Consider the following 24,904-nt stretch of genomic DNA (forward strand, 5'->3'; position numbering starts at 1 on the left):
TTCTTCTGAAAATAGCCTATAGCACCTGGATTCATTGGCCATCACCCATCCAAATACTAGCCAGGTCTGACCATGCTTGGCTTCTAAGGTCAGGCAGAATATGGTGCCTTTCAGGTATTTAGGAAAAGCAAACTGCTGAAGCTGTGTGTCCTTCCTCATTAATACTTTTTGCTGTCTTGACCAGACTCTGATGTTGCTTGGCCATACATAACCCAGTTTTCACCTGTTAAATGCTGGAGGACATTGGTGAAGCTATTTAAATGATGTAAGGTGTCTGGATCAAAAAGGGATGTTCTTTTGTTACCTAGCTATTGTCTTCTCACTCCATTTAGGGCCATGTCAGGTATAAAATTATCAAACAACAGGACTGTCCATGTAGATTTTTTCATGAAATTTTGTATAAAATGGCTCTTTAATGCAAGTGGGGGGGGGGAGAGAAAAGCATTATATAATTGTACCCTGAACACATATCCTGTAATGCTATGTAGTTTATTATTGTTGTCTGGTTATTTAAATAATAAAGTGAAAATAGATTTAAATAAGTCTCAAATGAGGAAGGCTGTGGAGTTTATCAGACAAGGGAAATTGGAGGGGGCAATCTGAACGCAATCATGGGGTTTAATGTTATGGCATGATAGACTACCACACGCAATTTCGGGCAATGGGAAGTCAGTTCGAACGCAATCATGGGGTTTCACATTATTGCATGAGAGGTGGTCACATGCAATTTCAGGCAATGGCAAGCTATTTTCGGACAATGGGGAGTCAGTTCGAATGCAATTCGAATTCACATAAATTTGCTGAACTAGTGAATTCACATGAATGCATTCTGGCCCCACTTTCTTTTCATTCGAAATTAAGAGAAATTACTCCTGTGTGATAAACTCCTGTTATGTGAATCGGCTTGAAATCTTTCACATTTACTTATGAGAAGATTTGCCAGAACTTTGCAAAACTGTTTTTTTAACTCTTTCTGGGGACTACAACCTTTCCAGGATCCCCCAGCCAGCATGGCTTGTGATCTAAAATAAACAAGTTAATTTAAACATGCCACTGGACTCCTTCAATTCCTTCCTCTTTCCATTTAATCCAAAATAAGTACTTTTTCAAGGTTCCTCTCACTTATTCTGCTGCCTGTTGTTATCCTTTTTATGCTGTGTCAAGATACCCTTCTTTGGCCTGACCTTTTCTACAGAAGCAATGTCATCACTGAAGCTTGCCAGAGGAAGTGCTTCAGGGGAAAGGGATTTTCACTCAAACCTTTCACTGGGAAGGGTCAGATAACACAATAGTAAACCTGCCCAGCCTGCAACTTGTTTCTGCTGGTGAATTATGGCTCTGAGGTAGGGCTTCTCAGTTAAGTGACATATTTTAAAATGACATTTCCGTGAAATAACAAACCACCACAAACAGCAATTTAACATCATCCTTCGGACTACAAGTCTTTGCTCATTTTTGCTCCAATATAAACATGTATTTAAAATATGAATATACTCCTGTATTCACTCATGATTTTATATAAATAAACACCATGGATATAATCTTTTGCTTTTGCTGGCTCTCTGATCACTGTTGAGCCATAGGCAGTTTCCCCTGTACAGAGATGTTTTCTGTCTGCCTGCCTAAAATTCTGAGTTCCAGCTTATTTTATGTCATGACATCTGCCAACCCTCTGTACTTCATCAGAAGTCCACATTGGAATTGAACATGAGAGAAGGAGATTTTTCTGTTAAGCATCCTCCATATGGAAATTGTTACAAGAAAAGCTTGCCTGACACCAACTTTGATACTGTTTTCTTGCAAGGTGGATTTTTATTTTAAAAAATTGTACAGGTTTCTGGTATGCACTGCAATTGATTTTTAAGTGAAGGTCTGACTGTTCTCCTCCATTCTGTCTTCCTGTGGGACCTCACTGTATCTCTGCATTTAACATTTTAATTGTTGTTATTGTCTGCCTTCAAGTTATTTCTGACCCATGGGGACTCTAAGGCTAACTTTTCTCAGTATTTTCTTGGAAAGATTTGTTCAGAAGGGGTTCCCTTTTGCCTTCTTCAGAGGCTGGGAAAATGTGATTTGCTGAAGATCACCCAGTGGGTTTCCATGGCTGAGCGTATAATTGAACCCTGGTCTCCCAAGTCATATTCAGTACTGAAACAACTATACTCTTGATGCAAACTGGAGCCTTACATTTTGTTTCCCCAAAGGATAAAACCTGGATAGATCCAATATGTGCTGAAATATTTTGGGCAAGTAAACAGACAACATACCTGACTATGACCATTCCAAGGAATGTGTGGAGTGCTTTCCTCATAGCTCTGTATATAATGGTGTAGAGAGGTGAGCCTCTGTCGGGGTGAGCAGGCAGGAGACACGGAAGGACTTGAAGGGGCTGATGGGAAGGAGAGTCCAGAGGAGGGAGAGGTGCCACCAGGGGAGGTGGGGGAGGAGTCAGGTTGGGGAGAAGTGACAAACCCAGGGAAAGGAGGGCAGGGTTGAACCCATATAAGGGAAGGTGCCCAGGTACAAAGGGGGAGAGGGTGGAGTCGAAGAGGAGGAGGAAGAAGTGAAGCTGAGGCCAGGCAAAGAGAACGGATAACTCGGAGCCCTTGGAGAGATAGCCGTCGCATATCTTTGGAGGCATCCCGAGCATTGCCACAGATAGGCCCCCACCTCGCCATGATTCCGCAAGACCCCTGGCAGGAAGGGGAATTAGGGTATTGGCCTGGTGCCAACAAGAGTCCTAAACCGCGAGGAGGGTTAGAGGACACTTGGTGGGATTCAAAGGGAGACCGCTGGGAGCAGGGTCCCCATCCCAAAGAGAGAGAAAAAGCTGATATGGAATTCCCTGAGAAGACACACGGAAGAGCCCTTCATTTGGAAGAAAGTGACTACGGGAGCTAAGTGACCTGCAAAAGCTCCTGAGAGTCTGTTTTGTTGTTAACCTGACTTTAAGGGATTTTTGTTGAGGAGGTTTTGACTTGGTATTACCTTGAAAGTAAAGTTTGTTCTGCTGCATCATTACCAGCTACACGAGTATTTGTTTCCCACATGGGAGCCAAGGGAGACGTGCCTCTACCCAGGCCTTGGCCCCTCCCACAACTAGGTAAAGGTTTTTGTTGTTGTTGTGTGCCTTCAAGTCATTTTTGATTTATGGCAACCCTAAGGCAGGTTTTATGGGGATGATAGTATGTATCTCACCGAAGGTCACCTAGTGGGTTTCCCTAGTCGAATGGGGAATTGGACCTTGATCTCCAGAGTTCAAGTCCTGCATTCAAATCACTACACCACACTAGGTAAGCATACACTTGCTTAAAATTCAAATATATACTTCCACTTTATTTTCTTTGTGAACATTTTCTTCAAGTGATAACAGGTGTATGTTTTGAGGGCTGGGGGGGAAATCTACCCATTATGAATTTTGTACCATTCTATGATAAATATTTATTAAATACTTAAACATTTCAAAATAAGCTGGACACAGGATTTATGAGTGGCTATAGGGTGAGTAGAATGTATTATTCAGTTCCCGTAACACTGCCAAATCTGATTATCAGAAATAATTCCCATTCTCCTTCTTTGATAAAATTACCAGCTTGGTAGATGAAGGGAATGCTGTGGATATAGTGTATCTTGATTTCAGTAAGGCCTTTGACAAAGTTCCCCATGACATTCTTGCAAACAAGCTTGTAAAATGTGGGCTAGACAAAGGAACTGTTAAATGGATCTGTAATTGGTTGACCGGCCTAACCCAAAGGGTGCTCAACAATGGCTCCTTTTCATCCTGGAGAAAAGTGACCAGTGGGGTCCCACAGGGCTCTGTCCTGGGCCCAGTGCTATTCAACATCTTTATCAATGACCTGGATGACAGAATTGGAAGCATACTTATCAAATTTGCAGATGATACCAAATTAGGGGGAATAGCTAATACCCCAGAGGACAGGATGAAGATTCAAAATGACCTGAATAGACTAGAAAGCTGGGCCAAAGCTAACAAAATGAAATTCAACACGGAGAAATGTAAGGTATTGCACTTAGGGCGGAAAAATAAAATGCACAGATATAGGATGGGTGACACCTGGCTGAATGAAACTACGTGTGAAAGGGATCTAGGAGTCCAAGTAGACCACAAGTTGAACATGAGTGAACAGTGTGATGCGGCAGCTAAAAAGGCCAATGCTATTTTAGGCTGCATCAATAGAAGTATAGTGTCTAGATCAAGAGAAGTAATAGTGCCACTGTATTCTGCTCTGGTCAGGCCCCACCTAGAATATTGTGTCCAGTTCTGGGCGCCACAATTCAGAAAGGACATTGAGAAACGAGCGTGTCCAAAGGAGGGCGACAAAAATGGTGAAAGGTCTGGAAACCATGCCCTATGAGGAACGACTTAGGGAGCTGGGGATGTTTAGCCTGGAGAAAAGAAGGTTAAGAGGTGATATGATCGCCCTGTTTAAATATTTGAAGGGATGTCATATTGAATAGGGAGCAAGCTTGTTTTCTGCTGCTCCAGAGAACAGGACCCGGAACAATGGATGCAAGCTGCAGGAAAAGAGATTCCACCTGAACATTAGGAGGAACTTCCTGACAGTTAGGGCTGTTCGACAATGGAATGCACTCCCTCGGAGGGTGACAGAGTCTCCTTCCTTGGAGGTCTTTAAACAGAGGCTGGATGGCCATCTGTCAGGGATGCTTTGATTTGGATTTCCTGCATGGAAGGGGGTTGGACTGGATGGCCCTGGTGGTCTCTTCCAACTCTATGATTCTATGATTCTATGATTCTTTTCTCTTAAATAGATTGTTTCACATACATAGATCTGCTAATGCAGGTCTTAGACAGACTAATGCTCATACTAAATGTCACTCCTAATGAGGGAATTGATACCTGAGTGGGTCGTTAATTGACATTTGAACAGGTAGTTAATCACTGCTCTGAGTTTCTTTGAGCAGGTTTTTTAATATTACTTACAAGAGCCAGTCTACAGCAACAAGCAAGCTGATGTCCTGTGTGGGAAGACCTACTGCCGTGAGGATGAGAAGCATGGTCACCAGTCCTGCACTGGGTATACTTGCAGCACCAACACTGGCAAGGGTAGCTGTCAGACTGTAAAATTAAACACATAATTAGAGTTTTCTCTTAGTATGAGAGTGGCAGATTATGGCTTACAGGCTGCATCTACTCCATGAGACTCCAAAGTGCTGCCTCTGACGCCTATCACTACTACGGATTACCCAGATTTTGGGCCAATTTGGGGTTTTTGCTTTTGCCTGAAAATCAGCTCAACTGATCCAATACCACCTGCAAATGTGGCAGTTTGCTTGTTTCTGAAACTCCAAACACCTCAACCTCCCACTCCAAGCTGAAAATTGGCCAAAATAGCAGCTGGAGGCCATGCAACATCACTTCCAGAATGCTGAAATACAATGGAGCAGCTTGCCAGGGGATGGATTGCAGGATGGCCCACAGTTGGCCACTCTTATCCTCGTGTTTCTCTTAAGAATGTGAGAACTACACAAATCTATTCTCTACCTGTGATCTTCTCAAAAATGATTTACTCCAAATAAATAATTAAATTCATCCATTAATTTGGTACAGCCTTTGTACCAGGGATGTACACCTTAATTTATTTCATTCTTGCATGCAAACATTCCAAAAGTTATCTCCTCCAGGGAAAGATAGTGAAGAATTTTGTCAATTTTTAAATTATTCCTTGCATTTCTGGCCCTTTATTTTTTAAAAAAATATAATGTAGACAACAACATTTTACATGTGAGCAAACAGCAGAGATCCTGTCTTGGCAGAAACAAACATGGAGCCCCATTGTGCAATTTCTGTGAATGCTATCCCCTCAAAATTAACAAAACATCCTGTCTTTCAAGCCAAGCAACAACTTAACTGAAGGGTTTCTGAGGCATAGCAGATTGTAGATCTGGGAAATGACATCTGCAGAACTCTTCCAGGGCAACTTGAGGCATGCAACTGGAGAAAATCCTTGGGGTCTTGCTCCAGCTGCTTGTTTCAATGCACCATATGACCAAAAGATTGCTGCAGCCATCATTTTTTAGTACCCTAAACTGCAGCACCTTGAGAAACTCTTTGGTTCAGGTACTGCTAGCATAAGAGGTATTATCTAGAAGTCAAAAAGATTATGTGCAAAAATTGACCCCAAAATCCCAGGTCGACTTATTTACAGGTCAGTATGGTAATGTGATAGCAGTTCTTTCAGATTTCCTGATGCGGTGGGGAGAACTGTTTCTTCCTTTCTTGAGCCAAGTAAAAAGAGTCCTGGGTGATTAATTGTTGTTAAACAAACAGAATCCCTCTTCCGCCCACCAGCCATCACTGTCTAGGGACTGAAGGATGAAATGAAAGCTGAAATGCTGAAGCAAAAAGCCTCAGTTAGTGTCCCTCTTGCTGTGCACACACATACACATAGTGAAGGAGCCTCCACGTTTTACCCTCGACTTATCCATGGGTCGTGGCAAAATCCATAATTTTGGCCCGAAAACCCACCCTCGACTTATACATAAGATCGACTTATATATACGGTAGGTTTGAGGGGAGGGTCACATTCAGTTATTAACTACCAAGGTGAGTTCCAAAAGTTATGAGTTCATATGATCAGTTTACAATCTCATAAATATTGAAAGGATGCCAGACCATTTTTTTCTGCAGAAAAATTATTTTGCACAAAATTTTCAGAAACGCACAAAAGCCAGTGTCAAAAATATGTAAAATGGCTCTGAGACCAAAAAAAAAAAGGTCTTGCTGTCTTGCAGTAAAGAAACAGTTTATGGTGATTGCAGGGATATTGTATATAAACCTAGTTCTGATTTACATCCCTGGTTGTGAACATGAATGGTGGTTCATTATTATTTTGAAATGCAAACTGTTTGGAACAGACAAGCTCTGGAATACTGGCATTTATGCCATCTCCATTAAACTGGTTAGGAACAGACAAGTTCTGGAATATTGGAGTTTTTGCCATTTCCATGATCAGGTAATAGACTTACCTGACAGTGACTATCTGTCCACCATCCAACTGAATTCCATTCATTTGTGCTATGAAGATAGCTGCCACTGCTTCATAAAGGGCAGTCCCATCCATATTAATAGTGGCACCAACCGGCAAGACAAATCTTGTCACACGTTTATCAATGCCCAAGTTTTCTTCAAGGCAGCGAAAAGTTACTGGCAATGTACCAGCACTAGGAAGCAAGCAAAATGAAGGAGAGAGCAGAGAGGTTATGTATTCATTTCTGACTTCATGGGGCAAATACAAAGCTCTATTTAACCTCTGTAAATGACAAGCAACCATCTCAAGCACCCATCAACAAGGTCTTTCCTAGGGATTTATAATTTGTTGTGGCACCAGAACACTCTGAAAGAGAAGGCTAAATATCTCACAAAACTATAAACCTCAGAATTCCATAGCATTGAGCCATGGCAGTTAAAGTAGTGTCAAACTGCATTATTTCTGCAGTGCAGATGAAGCCTCAGTTAATGGTTTACTTAAAACAAAGAATGTGAATTGTTCGAGCATATATGCAGTGATCATATAATGAACACCTCCATCTCATAGGTGATGTTGTTCCCTGGCTAATCCTACATAAATGTGCACAGCATAATGCACCACATAACACAGCACTACTGTGTTGAACCAGACATTCAGTGGCTGAAAGAGAGGAAGGAAAGAAGCAGCCCCTGGCTGCAGTTCAGCAGTTCATTAGCTATCCTTTTCTCCTGCTTATGTACAAAGTGTGTTGTGATTGATAGTTTTTCCAGATGTGCCTTAACTATGGGCCACTGCCCCCTCCATCCTCAGCGAGAGCTCTTCTCTCTAGTGGCTCTACTCTGCATTTGCCACATCGTCCAACAATCACAAGGAGAAATGGATTTCCCACCATTCTCACAACTAGATCAGTGGTTACCTGTAGCTTCAGCTTTGACCGTGTGGTTATGTACACACTCACAAACTAGAAGAAACAACAACAGATACTTAGCTCTGCACAGCTGCATAATGTTATGTGGGGGAAGAGGTGGCAGAACCAAGGAAATGGCTCCACAGAACTGGAACCCTAGTTCCAGCCAGGGTGACCAGATATCCTTACTACAAAGAAGGACAAGGCACTGCAATATGTAGGACATTCAAGAAAAATGGAGAGCATGACCAAATAAAAGCTAAAAACACCAGTATAAATGTAAATTCATGCATTTTAGTCATGCTCAAAATGGAAGAAATTTTGACATTCCTCCTGGACAGATGGTTGAAATATAGGATGTGTCTCAGAAAAGGAGTGCATCTGGTCACCCTGGTTCCAGCTTTTGAATATACTTTCAGCCAGGTGGTCAATGTTCCCTAGATAACCTCACAGCATGGCAGCCAGAGTATGCATCTTCTCCCTCAGCTCAACTACCCAGGGCAGAAACTAGACACACACAGCAGCCACATCTATTAATGCAGCCTATGACTGGCTTTGGTTTGGATGAGTCTGCCAGAAAGGCAGCAAAGCAACACCAACAATAACAACAACAACAACAACAACAACAACAGAAGCCGATCTCAATCATTCTGCCTTCTAGCTGTCCCTACAGCCACTACAAATGTGCAGGAGGGGGAAATATCTGATGAGTCATGAGAACTTCCGAAAAAAACCCATTATTGCCAAGGCTTGATTTTGTTTATTTTCCTGAGAGTAGGGTATAATCTCACACTAAGGAGAAAATATTTTATTATTTATCTTCTTTGGGATATCGATAAACCACCCTTCCTCATCAAATTTCCTGAGCACTGAACAAAATTAATTAAAATGGCAATGAACAATATTGAGTTAAGATACATTTCTACCATCCTTCAGTCCAGGCTAGTATTTTGTTGTTAGCTGCCTTGAAGTCGACCTCGACTCATTGTGAATGAGACATCTCCAAGACCCCCTATCCTCTACCTCTCTGCTCAGGTCCAATGCCTCCCTAACTGAGTTTATCCAACTGACATGCAGTCTTCCCCTCTTTCTACTGCCCTCTACCTTCTGCAGCATCATTGTTTTTTCTAATGAGTTGTGCCTGCTTGTGATGTGGCCAAAGCACAACAGACTCAGTTAATCATCTTGGTTTCCAGGGGAAGTTTGGGCTTGATTTGTTCTAAGACCCAACTGATTGTCTTTTTGACCATCCACAGTATCCTGAGCACAATTCATCTCCGGCACTACGTCTCAAATGAATGAAAGAATTAATACTAGGCTGGTATACCAATTCATTAAAGCAACAGTTTAAAATTCAGTACAAGAAATCTTCAAGAAAATAATAACACAGCTTTAGTAAGTATCTGCATTTTTTATCAAATACCTTGAAGCAGTGCCTAACGCAGTAATCCATGCTTGGAAGATACCAGCAAAGAAGGAGAAGGGATTTTTCCTTGTTATTACAAAGTACAACAAAGGCAAGAAGATCCCTCCATGGATCAGAAGGCCTACGATGACAGTTACCATGTACATCCCAAGTTGCCTAGCAACTACTTCCAAGTCCTTGATTGCAATGATTTTTCCACAGATAAGACAGGCAATGCCCAGTGGAGAATACCTAGAAGACAACACAACAATTTTTTTTAAAAAGAAGAGAGTACAGTTTTGTGGTTATAGCTGCTTCTGCAAATTTAATTGTTTTTAAATTGTATGTACATATCTGTAAATAAATGAAATGAATAAATAAAATCTGGCTCAAAACAAGAACCATGCAGACAAATGACTGTTGACATCTTCTTAAACAAAACAGACCAAACACCTGGAGACACAAAGAGCAGTTAACACAAATATAACAAGGCACTTAAAATCTATTTGAGTTTTTTCTCATGATTAAAGTTTACATGACATTCTTGTACTGTACTTAAACACTCAAAGTTCCTGCCATTCCAACTTCACAATGCAGTGGGGTGTCATTATCCGTGGGCTTGCCACCCACAGATTTATGCATCCATGGACAGCAAGCCCACGTTGTCCCCAATGGTGCCACGTACATGTGGCTGGGCCGCCATTGGGACCAATCGAACTTAGGGTAAGTGCTTACCTGAAGTTCCATTGTCCCTAATGGTGGTGTAGCTGCATGGACACACCACTACTGGGGACAATGGAACTTGAGGTCCCGTGATTTTTGGTATCTGTGGGGGGTCCAGAAGGGATCCCCACAAATACCAAGGTCCCACTGGTATATGCTTTTAAAAAATGAAATTTTGTATGACCCTTTCACAATCTTGACATTGTCAACAAAAAGTAGATCTAGTGGCACCTAGTGACATGAATGTCATTTAGGTGGTGAATCCACTCTGGGTTTTACTCTGAACTTGAAAGGACCTGTCCAAAGTATTAAACTCTGTTCTCAAAATAGGTTTAACATCTTGGATAGTTTCTTTAAAGTTTCTACTAAAACATGGATTTGTCGTCCACTGACATGGAAACTACTACTCACTGATGGACTGAATCGTTTTTGTTGTTCGCTTGCTTTGTTTAACCATTGCCCCATTGCATTTTTTCACCATTCTTCTAGAGGAGTATCTAACTAAGCTTGACCCTGACCTCTTTTTTCCTAGTCTCAACTTTATGGTTTCTACCAGTATGAAGATGTTTATCCACAAACACTCTGATGAATATAACTGTCACTGGAATTTCCTGGTTTGCAGAATCTGACTGGAAGAGCTTTATAAGCTCAAAATGGCTTGATCCATTCCAGTGTCCTCAAACCCTTGACATAGCAGCTGCCCTTAGGTCAGTAACAGTATCTGCTGAAAGCAAAATATGTACTGGGATGTAGTCTTCTAAGTTACATGTTTTGACTGTTGCTCCAAAAGAAAGTAAGCACTAGGATGTAAATCTGTTTTCTGTCTCCAAAGAAATGAGCACTTAATTTCTTCTTTGCATTGCAGAACACATGCTCTTCCAGCACTGATAAATGGGGCAGAAAAGGAGCCTTAGTCTAGTCATTCCCCTATAACTACATATGGCAACGGTTCCTGCCAGAATGGCTGCCTACATGTCTCAGATTAACACAAACTGGATCATTATGATGTAAATAGGTCAATAAAGTGGCGCTTATTTAACCCAACTCTCTGTGTCTGGTCTCTTTATTTCATGGTATGTCATCAGCATGTCAGATTACCACAAACCCTTTCACACCCCACAAGTATGGTACTACTAATCTGCTTTAACAGCCATGGCAACATTCTATGAAATCCCAGGTTTTGCAGTTTAGGGAGAGATATTTTGATCTGTCAGCCATAGGATGCAGACTTGGCAGTTGAAGTGGAATGATAGTGATATAACTGTGGTTGCACCTACACAGTAGAATTAATGCAATTTGACACCACATTAACTGCCATGGCTCAATGCTACTGCATTCTTGGATTTGTACTTTTGTGAGATATTTAGTCTTCTCTGTCAGAGAGCTCTGGTACTACAACAAAATACAAATCCCAGGAATGCCTAGCATTTAGCCATAGCAGTTAAAGTAATGTCAAACTGCATTTATTCTGCAGTTTTTGAGAATTAAAACAATACCATTTCCACAGGTACCTTATTGTTCCCTTCCTGAAAGGATGACTGAGCAGAATCCTTCCAAAAGGTTTAGAAAGAATCCTGAAAAAGATGTCCAGATTTTTTTTATGTTCTCATGTTGTTCCCTAGTTTTATAAATCAATGAAGCACTGGCAAGGATGAATCTTTTCCTCAGAAGGCAGTAGTAAATACTTTGACAGAATGTCCCTTTGGAAATGAAAGAAATAAACTTATCTCCATAGACTAAATGTTCTCTTCTTTATAAATGAACAATAGATTTGGCTGGAGCCCTGGTGGAATTACCATATATACTCGACTATAAATCAACCTCATGTATAAGAGGGCAGGTTTTGGGGCCAAAATTATGGATTTTGATATGACCCGTGGGTAAGTCAAGGGTAAAACTTAGGGGCATGTAAGAAAGGATGAAAAGGATGATGCCAAAGAACTTAGAACTCTGGCAGGCATAATTGTTTGTGCTCATCCTAAAGGCTGGATGGATGAGAGATTAGAGGGGATCCATGCTTCTTTTTGGTGCTCCCAGGATGGACTAAGGTCTCGCCTTTTATCACTCTATTCAGAGAAAGGGGATGTGTGTGTGTGTATATATGTGTGTGTGTGTGTGTGTGTGTGTGTGTGTGTGAGTTACAGTACAGTACTTACAATGAACTGTGGATAAGTCGACCCAGGTTTTTGGTGTCGATTTTTTTGACTAAAATTTCTAGGCTTATACATGAGTATACACAGTATGTTATTAGATGCTGAGGCACCAGTATTGAGGCACCAGTACTGGGAGATAGAAATGGACACCAGTATTGGGCAAGGTGTGAAAAATATATTGGGTGTGAAGAATGTATTGGGGAAAGCAAAGACATTTATTTGATTCTTATTTTAATCCGGTTTTACATAATTTTGCTTGTTTAAACAAAATGCTGACCAAAACTTAGCCGTCCTTCAAGATCCATTTTTTCCATATTTCGCAGTGTAGTTTTCTAATCCAAAAATTCATGCAAAATCTTCTGTAGTCAGACAAACGGTGCAAAAATGTGTGTTGTCAGAAAGAATTTATGACAAATATGTACATCAGACAGATATTTACATTAAAAAATCTGCAGACCATGAAAAAGGCAAATCAAGGCTGCATCCCATTCAGTAAACCCAACTTACTAACATTGTAATTATACAAATCTGCTTTTAAGGTCATTGCACCATTGCAATGGCTGAGAGTGTGCCAATAAATTTATTTGTCATGTCTGTAAGATGTCCTGCTCTCTCTAGGCATGGGTCACAATGTGACACTCAGGCCACTGGAATCTCCATCATCATCTTTTATATCACAATATCAGGAGAGGGTGGGTTGCATCATTGCTCACTGCCCCATTTCCCTGTGCCTCAGAAATTCCTCTGTTGAGAGTGCTATGCAGCTTCAAATGTAGAGGGGTTTTAGGTGAGACTTCATTACATGGTTGTAGCTATGTCATTGTAGCTACATCTCCTGATTCAGGATCTTAGTCCAAATTATGTACATTAAAAAAACTTTAAAAATATTAAAACTCAGAATGTATTTAACTAAGGGTTCAAAAGAGAGAAACTGGAAAAAAAACGGCCACATCATCTCACAAAAAGGAATAATTTCTTTGAGGCCAGTCTGATGTTTCAGGTAGATGGAAGCCATGAGTATCTCTTAGCAAATTCTGAAAGAGAAACTGAAATTATCAGACCAGGGACCTTATCACACATGGCCTGGGGGGGGGTTGCAGCTCAGATCCGCAGTCACTCCTGTTCTAGCAATGCAAAGTGTGATTTTTTTTACACCAGTTCCAGAGTCACTCCTCTCTAGCAATGCGGATTGAGGTTAAAACGTCATGTTTTTCCACACCTGGTTGCCTTTCTGTTGTCCTTCCGAAGTGAGGGCAAGCAAAGTCAGTTCGATTCCAAGCAAGTCACATGACGCAGACTCAAGCAAAGGGGAGTGAGTGCACATTGTATTACTACACCTGAGCATACTTTGAGGGTTCAACAATTCGAATCGGCACCCTTGGGCATGCTCAGTGGGGCTCTGGATGCTGTGCTCCTTCCCTGCCCCCTCCTTAGATGTCATCCTTCATCGAGGTGAAGAAGGAGGCAGGGGGTGATGGGATCGGTGGCAGGTTGAAGGAGAGGAGCAGATCGGGGTCTAGGAGAAGGCAGAGGATGATGGGATAGGTCGCTGGGGTTCCCTGGGGCCAGGATTGGGATGCAGGAGAAGACAGGGGATGATGGGTTAGCTCGCTGGGGGTCCCTGGGGCCAGGATCGGGATGCAAGAGAAGGCAGGGGATGATGGGATTGGTCACTGGGGTCCCTGGGGCCAGGATCGGGATGCAGGAGTAGGCAGGGGATGATGGGATAGGTCGCTGGGGGTCCCTGGGGCCAGGATCGGGATGCAGGAGCAGTCAGGGGATAATGGGATAGCTCGCTGGGGGACCCTGGGGCCAGGATCAGGATGCAGGAGAAGGCAGGGGTTATGGGATTGGTGGAAGGAGGGGAGCAGATGGGGGTCTAGGAGAAGGCAGGGGATGATGGGATTGGTGGCAGGCTGAAGGAGGGGAGCAGATCAGGGTCTAAGAGGACACAGGGGATGTAGTGGATGATGGGATCGGCTGGTTGGCAGAGAGGAGGAGATGACATGAAGGAGGAGGAGGGGAATGACAGAGCAGGACGCAGGGGCCAAGGGGGGTGGCATTGGAGTGCTTTTCCACACCAGACCAAATCGCAGTGCAATCGAAGGCAGCCTGGAAGCGAATTCTCTGAAGTCACTTTTTCCCCGTTTTTACCAAAATGAGGGGTGACTTCAGAAACACTGCTGAAGCAATTCGCAAGCAGCTCCCATAGAAATCAATGGCGTCTGATAAAACAGTCAGTTTATGACATGAAACCCCATCATTGGAAGTGCAATCACTTCGGAAGTGAGCTGGAACTGAGCCACAACACCACCAAAAAGCTCTGTGTGATATACTCTCATCTCTGGAAAAAATGTAGCTCCTTTGAGGCCGATGTGATGTTTCCAATAGAGGGAGCCCATGAGTATCTCACAGCAAACTGAGATAGTAAACATGGCAAAAATCTTTCTAATGAGGTGGACTATGTACCTCTGAGTTATTTGGGGGTAAGAATGGGGTACAAATTTGGAAAATAAATGCATGAATAATTCCAGTAATTTCAAACCATTATAATGGTCTGAATCTTACTGTTAGTCCCACCTAGAGAAGACCCACTGAAAAAATGAGATTAATCTGTGTGTTTACTCATTCAACCAGCCATTCAATGAGTCTAGTCTGGTTTGGACTCACCAACAAGATTTAAGCCACAACTGGAGAAACTGTAGATAAGATACAAATGAAAACAGGATACAACAGGGCTTTGTATGTCTCATTGGGTATGTCAACTTACCACATGATCATGGTTACTAACTTCATTACAATCTCATTCAAGATATTGAAGAAATCTACCATCATCTTGGCTTGTTCTCCCATTTTGCCCATTGCAATACCAAAAGCAATGAAGAACCCAATGAGACCTGTTGAACAAATACTAAAATATTAAAACTGCTGGGTAAGAATTTTGTTTCAGTACATTTTAAAAATCAGAATGTAATTTAAAAAAATACTAAATTGGAATGGCGGGAGAGGAAAATGAACAGATTTACCCTAGGCAGAGAAGTCTGAGGATTAGGGGCAGATGCTATTATTATTCCTGCTAATCAAAAACATGTTGCTCTCTGAACATGACAGCCCTGGCTTCACTATTCCACTACTCATGAAATCAGTTTTAAAATGCAGTTGCCCCTCCTAATGAATACATGCAGTGGGCTGACCTCCGCTATTTGAAATGGTGTGCGCACCCTTGCGGCACACATGAGGGCATGCTCCATTTAAATCTATGGGGCCTCCATTACTGCAGGCAGTCCGGAACGGATCCCTGGCAAAAACAGAGGGCCAACTGTAAACTGATTGAAATGTTCTTGTGTTGAAGCAAAAACAATACCTTTGCAAATTAAATTCCTCACCTCTCCTCCCCAAGGGCCCTCAGAAAAGATCTGAGAGATGGGGCTGTTGTGGTAAGGAAAACTGGGGAAAAACAGAGACTGAATGTAAAAAAAAGTTATCTTGATTTTCCCCTCATATCACAGACCCCATAGATCAATTTGTCAAGCCAAATGCCTGACTTGTCAAAAACCTGATACAGTACTATGAAATGGAAATATCAGAAACAGCACAAATTTTAATCTTGATTACTCAAAATCAGCAATAGTAAACAAATTTATTTCCAGGCATAGCAGTGCAATATTAAATAATAGTACATACACTTTAAATTGGAGCATGCAAACTAGAATGTTGTTAAAAGCATTTATTTAAAAAAAAAACACAAGCAAGTAAGCAAGCAGTTCCAGACACAATTCTTAATTCTTCTCCTTTTGTATACTTTAATCTAAATGCTTCCATAATTCCTGGGTTTTTTTTTTTTTACTCTTTTAATATTTTTGTTAGATAATCTTACATTATTGTTCTGTTCCTAAAATGACTACTCAATGCCCAGAAATGTATTTGATAGATGCTCTAGAAACACAAGTAATAAATTAAAAATAAATAAATAAATAAATAAATACCTAAGACATTCATTCCATCCTTAAACTCAAGGCCCTTCTTAATGACCATCTGGGGTTCTGGAGTCACTTCTGTTTCATTCATCATGGCAAAGATAGAATCTGTAACATTGTCTGGTTCTTCAATTTCTTGAGGGACAAGCACTTTCTTGGTGACTGTTTGAATCTGAAGGAATCAAAAGATGCACATGGAAGTGGCAATGTATATTTTACATAAGACAGCACTTTAAGCTTCAGATCCACTTCTAAATGTCAGACCCTGCAAAAGAAGACCAACTATTTCTTCCACTTCAGAGCAGAACTTGTAAAAGTTCATTTTTGGATTTGTTGTTGCTGTGCGCCTTCCAGTTGTTTCCAAACCTATCCTAAGCCTTTCTTGGCAAGATTTAGTCTGGGAAAGTTTGCCTCTGATGTTGAGAAAGTGTGATTTGTCCAAAGTCAGTCAACATGTTTGCATGACTGAGGAGGGATTTTAACCCTGGTCTCTTGGAGTCCTGGTCCTAGTTCAACATTCAAACTACTATACTGTTGTTATTGTTGTTGTTGTTTAAGTTGTTTCCAACTTATGGCCACCCCAGGGCTTCAGCTTCTGAGTGTAGCAGTGAAGATTGCTGGCAAGAAGAGGCCGAAAACTTCATTCTGCAGCAACCCAGTCACCAGGAGAACAGATCTCCATTGCTTAGTATGGCTGCTGGCTGTTAAAGTAGCTTTTGGAGGATGTAGTTGTGCTCATGTATCATGATCATAAATATAGCAATAGCAATACCAAGTAAATTTCTATACCACTTATCAATGAACAAAGCACTCCCTAAGCGTTTTACAATGTGTAAGCCAATTGCCCCCAACAAGCTGGGTACACATTTTAGCAACCTGTGAAAGAATGCAAGGCTGAGTGGACCTTGGAGCCCCTGGGATGGAACTCACAGCCTTGTGGCTGCAGTACGGAAATTTAACCACTGCACCACCAGAGCCCAATTAAACTATTTCATACACTTGCCACTGTATTTTTACTATCTGAAACTTCTGGAACATGTTCAAAGGCATCACACATACATTGTGTTTCCACCCAAATGGGAGAGTATCATACAATCATAAAATCATAGAGTTGGAAGAGACCACAGGGGCCATCCAGTCCAACCCTCTGCCATGCAGGAACTCTCAATCAAAGCATTCCTAACAGATGGGCATCCAGCCTCTGTTTAAAACCCTCCATAGGAGGAGAGAACACCACTCTCTGAGGCAGTGTGTTTCACTATCATCAGGAAGTTCTTCCTACCGTTTAGGTGGAATCACTTTTCCTGTAGTTTGAATCCATTGCTCCAAGTCCTATTCTCTGGAGCAGCAGAAAACAAGCTTGCCCCATCTTCAGTATGGTATTCTTTCAAATATTTAAATAGGGCTATAATACCACCTCTTAATCTTCTTTTCTCCAGGCTAAACATGCCCAGCTCCCTAAGTCTCTACACATATGGCATGGTTTCCTGACCTTTCACCATTTTGGTCACCCTGTTCTGGACACAGCCCAGCTTGTCAATACCCTTCTTGAATTGTGGTGACCAGAACTGGGCACAATATTCCAGATGAGGTCTGACCAAAGTAGAATAGAGTGACTATTACTTCCCTCGAACAAGACACTATACTCCTATGCAGCCTAGATTTGCATTGGCTTTTTAAGTGGTCACTTCACATTGCTGACTCATGTTCAGCCGGATGTCCACTAAGATGCTTAGATCTCTTTTACACATACTGCTGTCAAGCCAGGTGTCAACTGTCCAACATTTATGCATTTCATTTTTTTTCTGCCAAAATGCAGTACCTTACATTTCTCCCTGTTGAAATTCATTTTGTTAGTTTTGGCCCAGTTTTCTAATCTATTAAGGTAATTTGGAATTCTGATCCTGTCCTCTGGGGTATTATTACTTGTTTTAATTTAATATAATATGCAAATTTGTAAGCATGTGTTTGATAGCACAGCATGTATTACCGAAGTTGAACTCTCTATTACTATAACCAAAGTTAACCCCTTGGTAAAAGACATTTGACCAACACTTATCTTTCTACCTGTCTCAGGCTCATGCACGTTCCTTGAAGTTTATGTCCCAGTTCCAGATATTCTCTATAATACTCTAAGAGAAGTACACCCTGTTATTTTAGGAATTACTGATTTAAGAGGTAATTAGATAAAAGATGTTGGCAAGGTTCTTATAACCCATATAATAAAGGGTATATATCATCTTGAATAAACTGGTTTTAATTAACTTCACAAGTAAACAAGCACTATATTATTATATGACTTCATAGTGACTTCAATTTATGGCAACCCTATACAAGTGTTTTCTTATCAAGAATTATTCAGAAAAGGCATGCCACTGCCTTCCTCTGAGGCCAAGAGTGTGTGAATTGACAAAGATCACCCAGTAGGTTTCTGTGGCTGAGGTGAAATTTGAACCCTGGTCTCCCGCTTTCCTAGTCAAACACTGAAACCACTATGCCATACTAGTTCTCTAAGCAGCCATAGAGCTTAATATTACCAACCAATGTATACAGAAATATTTTTTTTACTTGTTAGGAGAAGTATAGTCTCTACTCCAAGTTGTAAGTGATCAGTTAACAAAAATAGAATAGAATGTGAATTTTACTTCTCAAATTTATCTCAGATATTTGTACCAATGTTTCTTCTATGTGATTTAAATAAATATACAGCCTGCAAATCCATTGGAAGGGCAGCAAAAAAGGTCTACATGGTGATGGAATCCAGGCTGAATTTTTAACAATCTCAGATAATGCTTTCTGCCTTATATGCATATCTGCAATGAATAGAACCCTAAAATCCATACAAATCATATTTGGCATCAGTGACATGACTCACTGGAAAAGAGGACAATACAGTCGGCCCTTCTTATACACTGATTTTTTATACATGGATTCAAGTATCCATGATTTGAAAATGTTCAAAAAAAGTATACATTTCAAATATCAAACCTTGATTTCCATTTTTTATAAGGGACACAATTTTACTAAGTCATTATGTTTAATGGGACTTGAACATACACGAATTTTGTTATTCACGAGGGATCTTGGAACCAAATCCCAGCGTATAACAAGGGTCCACTGTAGTTAGAAAAGTGGAAGTTAGTAGGGAAAGAGGCAGACTACATTACAGATGAATTTGGCTCCATAAAGGAAACCACAGCCCTGAGCTTAAAGGACTGTGGATGACAAGGACTCTTGGCTCTCATTCATAGGGTCATTGTAGGTTAAAATCAACTTCATGGCAAAAGTAATAACAACAACCTGGAATGGTATAAGCTCTCCACTCCAGTTTGAAATGCTTCCTTTGAGTGCCCTGAAGAAATGTATGGCTTTGAAATGAAGCAAGAAAAAAAAGTCAATCAATGACTGAGGGCCAGATCAGAAGGCCTGAAGCAGGCCAACATTCCTGAATTTTTTTCTTTGGAGTTTATTATTATCTTGAGACTTATGTCATCTATTAAGCATTATGAAGTCTCTGAGAACATCATAATGTTGACTATCACTGAGGAACATTTGCTGCAGCTCTTACTGAATATAAAACAATATTACTGAATTTTGGCATCCTTATTGAGACGGGGCCTATCATTACCAGGAAATGTCAATCAGTGCTTATTCTCATAACTAAACCATGTCTGGTGCTTCTGGGAAAAGCCAAGGCTGTGTTGCTCTTGAGCCATTCTAGTACATGATGAGCCATCCTCAGATCTTGGGAAAATTACTTTCCCCCCCCCCTTCTTTTCTTTTCTTTTCTTTTCTTTCTTTCTTTTCTTCTTTCTTTTTTTTTTTTTTTTTTTTTTTTGCTGCACTACAGTTCTGAGAAAGTAACTCCCAAAAATAACTTTTTGCAAGCTTGGGACACTTCTGAAAACCTGTCCCATCCTAGATAGGCCTAGATCCAATGTGTGTGCATGATTTTACTCTGTAGAATTAGGAGCGGCAATCTCCCTTTTCTACTGCTGATCCCTGTGTGCTCCAAAACACCAAAAAAGCTGGTTTTCAGTTAGCACTAGAACTTAAGGTACATAGCATATATCCAGCTTCCCCCACATTTCATAGGCACCCAACTTTCCTGCTACTGGAGAGTCTCCCCAGAGCCATTCAGTGACTGGTGGGGCAGGGGGAACCCAGAAGTATCCAGCTGCAATTCTCTGTAATGTAAAGCCTGTGTAAATTATACAGCTATTAGCATTATTGGGAGCCAGCATGGCATAGTGGTCTGAGTGCTGGATGATGACTCTGGAGACTAGGGTTCAATTTCCAGTTCAGCCATGCAAACCAACGGGGTGACCTTGGGCAAGTCACATGCTCTCAGCCCCAGAGGAAGGCAATGGCGAAACTCCTCTGAACAAATCTTGCCAAGAAAACTCCATGATAGGTTTGCCTTAGGACCGCCATAAGTTGGAAATGATTTGAAATCATGCAACACACACATACACATTAGCATTATTAAAAGCCAGATGTGGTAGTAGTAAACTGTAAATCATACCTAATCCTTGCCTTCTGACTCTGTAAGCTGATATCCCAACTTTCACCAAAATGAGATTTTTCACCATTTCCTTGGTTTATAAATGAAGAAGGCGATGCAGAAAGTAGAATTAAACACCATAACCTGTTTAAACCTATTATACAGTTTTAAGCTTGTTCAAGCTGTCAAGTAATCGCAACTGTGTAGCAGGGAAGGTAAGACATGCTAGCTGGTCTCTTCCATCATGTTCTTGTTGCCTGGTCCCAGTATTCTCTTTGCATTGGGTGGCAAAGGTCTTCTTCAGCAGGCTAAGTAAGGTAGTTGCCTTAGAGCCTCAGATCCAGGGGAAGAAATGGGGAGCAGTGAGGTAGGGAAGGATCACAGTTCCAAGTCATTAATTTTTTTAGACTACAACCCCCAGAATCCTTCAGCCACTATGACCATATGCTATAGACATTTGGAGTTTCCTAAACAATTGGTGAGGAGTGATATTTATCTCTCACATCAACCAATACACATTTTCTGTGCTTAAGGTAAAAGTTTCCCTTGACATGAATGTCTAGTTGTAACAGACTGTAGGGGATGGTGCTCATCTCTGTTACCAAGCTGAAGAGCCAGCATTGTCTGAAGACGACTCAGGTGGTCATGAAGCCAGCATGACTGCACCAAACCCTGTTACCTTCCCACTGAAGTGGTACCAACTGCAAACCTTCCGATCTTCTGATCATCAGAACTAGTGTCTTAACCACTAAGCTACCACATCCTTAAGCATTTCTATGCTTAAGGGGCAGAAAATAGTAATTAGACATTTGCTAGTTGGTCAAGTAGGCCTGTAGCAAAAAAATAGATAGATAAATAAAAATGGGGGAAATAACAGTAATACAGGTTGCTTCTGCCTCATCCAAAATACTTGGGACCAGAGGTGTTTTGGATTTGGGGTGTTTTTTTTAAAAAATTGGAATACCTGTATTTGCATATATACACTGAGATATCTAGGAGATGGGACCCAAGTCTACATGAAAAATTCATTTATGTGTCATATACACATAGTGTGAAGATAATTTTATACAATATTTTTAAACAATTTTGTGCATGAAACAAAGTTTGTGTATATTAAATCATCAGAAAGCAAAGGTGTCACTATCTTAGCCACTCATCAAAAAAGTTTTGGTTTTGGAATATTTCAATTTCAGAATTCCAAATAAGGTAGACTCAATCTGTACAGCTTTCAATAATTGCAACTTTTGTAGAAGTTTGATCAAGGTCAGCTCATACTGAAGGGATAGATAAGAATGTTTCCATCTGGAATGCCTGGGAAACTGTTCCTTTATTAGATAGGATGGGCTGATTTCCCCCTCCTGCCTGCCAAGAGAGTAGCAGCACCATCTATAACAAGAGAGAAAGAGTATGTAAAGATTGGGAATGATCAGATTATCAGTCTCATTCTGAGAAGGAGTAGCCTGGCTGTAATCCAATCCAAAAACATGTGCATCATGAGGACTCTGCCACACAGGAGCTGTGAAGGACTGCTTCCATCAGCTGAAGAATGTGAGCTGGTTTTGTCTTTGCCTTAGGTTTTATTGTTGCATTCATTTTGATATCTGCATGTTATTAATAAACCATCATACCTGTGATTATGTTTCATTTTGACAGATCTTCAACCCTGAGGTGGCTGGGAAGATAGTTTATCAGGGCCCTTGGTTCATTACAATGGCCATGCTGGCTGGGGGATTCTGTGAGCTGTAGTCCAAACACTAATTCTGGTGTGGAGAACAAAGGTATGGGTGTTACACAGCCTGTCTTGCACCTCCTGAACTACCTTGCTGTCTTCAGGTGTGATGGACAACTCTCTCCCATTGGCAATATCAAAGTAAATTTTATCATTGAGGATGGTTTCTGTATGTAGAATCTGGAAGGGTATCATTTCATCCTTTGCCTCAGACAGCAAAATGTCTTGAGTTAATAGCAAACAGTCTTCCTCTCTTTCTACTATCCTCTACCTTTCCCAGCACTATTGCCTCTTCTAATGAGTTGTGCCTTCTCATCATGAGGACAAAGTACAACAGCCTCCATTTGATCATCTTGACTTCTAGGGGTATTTCAGGTTTGATCTGTTCAAGGACCCATTTGTTTGTCTTTTTTGCTGTTCACAGTAACCTCAGAGATCTTCTCCAGCACCACATCTCAAACTGTACTGTTTTTCAAATTGCTTTTTATAATTTTAACTGTGTGTTTTAAATAGTTTTTAAATGTTGTTGGCAGTTAAATTGTTTTATAGTTCATCTTTTGTATGTTTTCTCCATACTTTGTTAATGAAGTAAATGAAGTAACTGAACATTTACAATGAAGAAATTGAAGTGAATTGTTTGCCACAACACATTAACATAATTACTCTCTATTCACCCCTTTGTCCCATTCTTCTGCTTTCTACTACTCAGTGACTGATCACTACGTCCTGTCAAGTACAATTAATGGGAAAACCATTTGGTGTACAGCAAGGCAGGTTAGGAGACAGACAGAGAGACTTTTGGGAACATACAGTTGATCTTCTGAGTCAATAGCTTCTGAATCAACAGATTCAACCATCCACGGTTTGAAAATATCCCCCAGGCAATACAAAGGGCCCACTGTACTGTCTGTTTGTGTGACCCTTCTTTTGATGATACTCTGGACAAACATTACTTTTAATGTCATAACCACCAGGAGAATGATTAAGGTGTCAATTGCACATTTAGGAGCTTTCTTCTCATTTAGTCTGTTATACAGTTCTTCACCTATCTTCCAGTCAAGGAACTGATTCTCCATTCAACTAATATACAATGTATTGAGAAGAGAGAGCCCAGCTTTAGTATTAAATACAAATTGGTTTTAATTTTGGAAACATTCCATCTAACATATTACTCTTCCTTTGTTGATATGAGGAATAAGGTATTTTTTTTAAAAAATCATTCAAACTTTATTAGCGAAGGATGCTCACTTGCAAGAAACTTCCCATGAAATCTATGGACCTAATTTCTTTGTAAGCATGATTAAGATTATGAATGAGGTGTGTTTGATTGGAATTGAAAGAAGCAGGAGAAAGGTGGCGTAGTTCTGTGGCACTTACATTTCTCTGTGTGGGCTGGCCTATGTCTACTATCCACATGCACAGTTGAGCCCAGAGCTATAACCTCAGATAATGTACTGTTTAAAATAATTTCAGTCACACCTTGTAGGATTATTTAAGAAAGCTTTTGGTAATGAATGTTGTTCAGTAACCTAGCTTTGAAAGAAGACTAACAGCTCAGAAACATCTATTGATGATTAGAGCAGGAAGCACATGTCATGTCCAAACAGTTCATACACTCGTTCAAAAATGATGTCACTTTTCTGATGAAAGAAACAGAAACTTGGGAGTATCAAATGAAATCCACAAAAGAAACTGGAGATACATGAGTCAACAACGTGGTGTGGAGGCCAAAGGTTCCTCTACACTGAACTGGAATATAGTACAGTATTTACATCAAGAGAAGTAGTAGTACCACTCTATTCTGCTTTGGTCAGACCTCATCAGTCAAAAAAGATACAGACAAGTTGGAACGTATCCAGAGAAAGGTAACCAAGATTATCAGAATTCTGGAAACCAAGTCTGATGAGGAATGACTTAATGTGCAACTTTAACTTGGAGAAAAGAAGATTGGGAGTGTATCTACTCTGCTGAATTAAAGCAGTTTGACACCATTTTAATTGCCATGACTCTATCCTACAGAACCCTGGAATTTGTAGTTTGGTGAGGCACCAGAGGTTTCTGATACAGCAGGCTGAATACCTCACCAAACTAAAAATCCCCAAATTCTGTAGGATAGAGTCACGGCAGTTAAAGTGGTGTCAAACGTGTTGTAATTCTACAGTGTGGATATTCTTGAGAGGAAATATGTTACCCATTCTTAAATATTTTAAGGGATGTCATGTAGATTATGGAACCCACTTGTTTCCTTCATCTCTGGAGACTAGAACAAGAATCATATTACAAAAAAAAAAAAAAAAGAAAAAAAGAAAAAAAGAAAAGAAATTCCATCTAACCATTAGGAAGAAATTATTTCCTATTATAGTTCAACAGTGGCATAGACTGCCTTGAATGGCGGGAGACTTTCCTTCTTAGGAGGCCTTTTAACAGAGTTTAGGTGTGCATCTTTTAGGAATGCTTCATGTATGGATTCCTGCATGACAGGAGTTTGGACTAAAT

The 24,904-nt window shown here is 40.7% G+C and overlaps 1 protein-coding gene across 1 annotated transcript in view; it reads right to left on the reverse strand.

The window, feature by feature from the left end:
* SLC1A2 (solute carrier family 1 member 2) overlaps positions 1 to 24,904 on the reverse strand; it is a 134,481-nt gene that overhangs the window by 11,880 nt on the left and 97,697 nt on the right. Inside the window, exons 5-9 of the mRNA XM_042477269.1 lie at positions 16,185 to 16,347; positions 14,969 to 15,095; positions 9,341 to 9,574; positions 7,009 to 7,203; positions 4,964 to 5,098 (exon numbers count right to left, since the gene is read on the reverse strand). Of these exons, the coding sequence (XP_042333203.1) occupies positions 4,964 to 5,098; positions 7,009 to 7,203; positions 9,341 to 9,574; positions 14,969 to 15,095; positions 16,185 to 16,347 (854 nt within the window). The remainder of the gene's footprint in view (positions 1 to 4,963; positions 5,099 to 7,008; positions 7,204 to 9,340; positions 9,575 to 14,968; positions 15,096 to 16,184; positions 16,348 to 24,904) is intronic.

The sequence above is a fragment of the Sceloporus undulatus genome, chromosome 1, assembly GCF_019175285.1.
Source record: "Sceloporus undulatus isolate JIND9_A2432 ecotype Alabama chromosome 1, SceUnd_v1.1, whole genome shotgun sequence".
Classification (NCBI taxonomy): Eukaryota; Metazoa; Chordata; class Lepidosauria; order Squamata; family Phrynosomatidae; genus Sceloporus; species Sceloporus undulatus.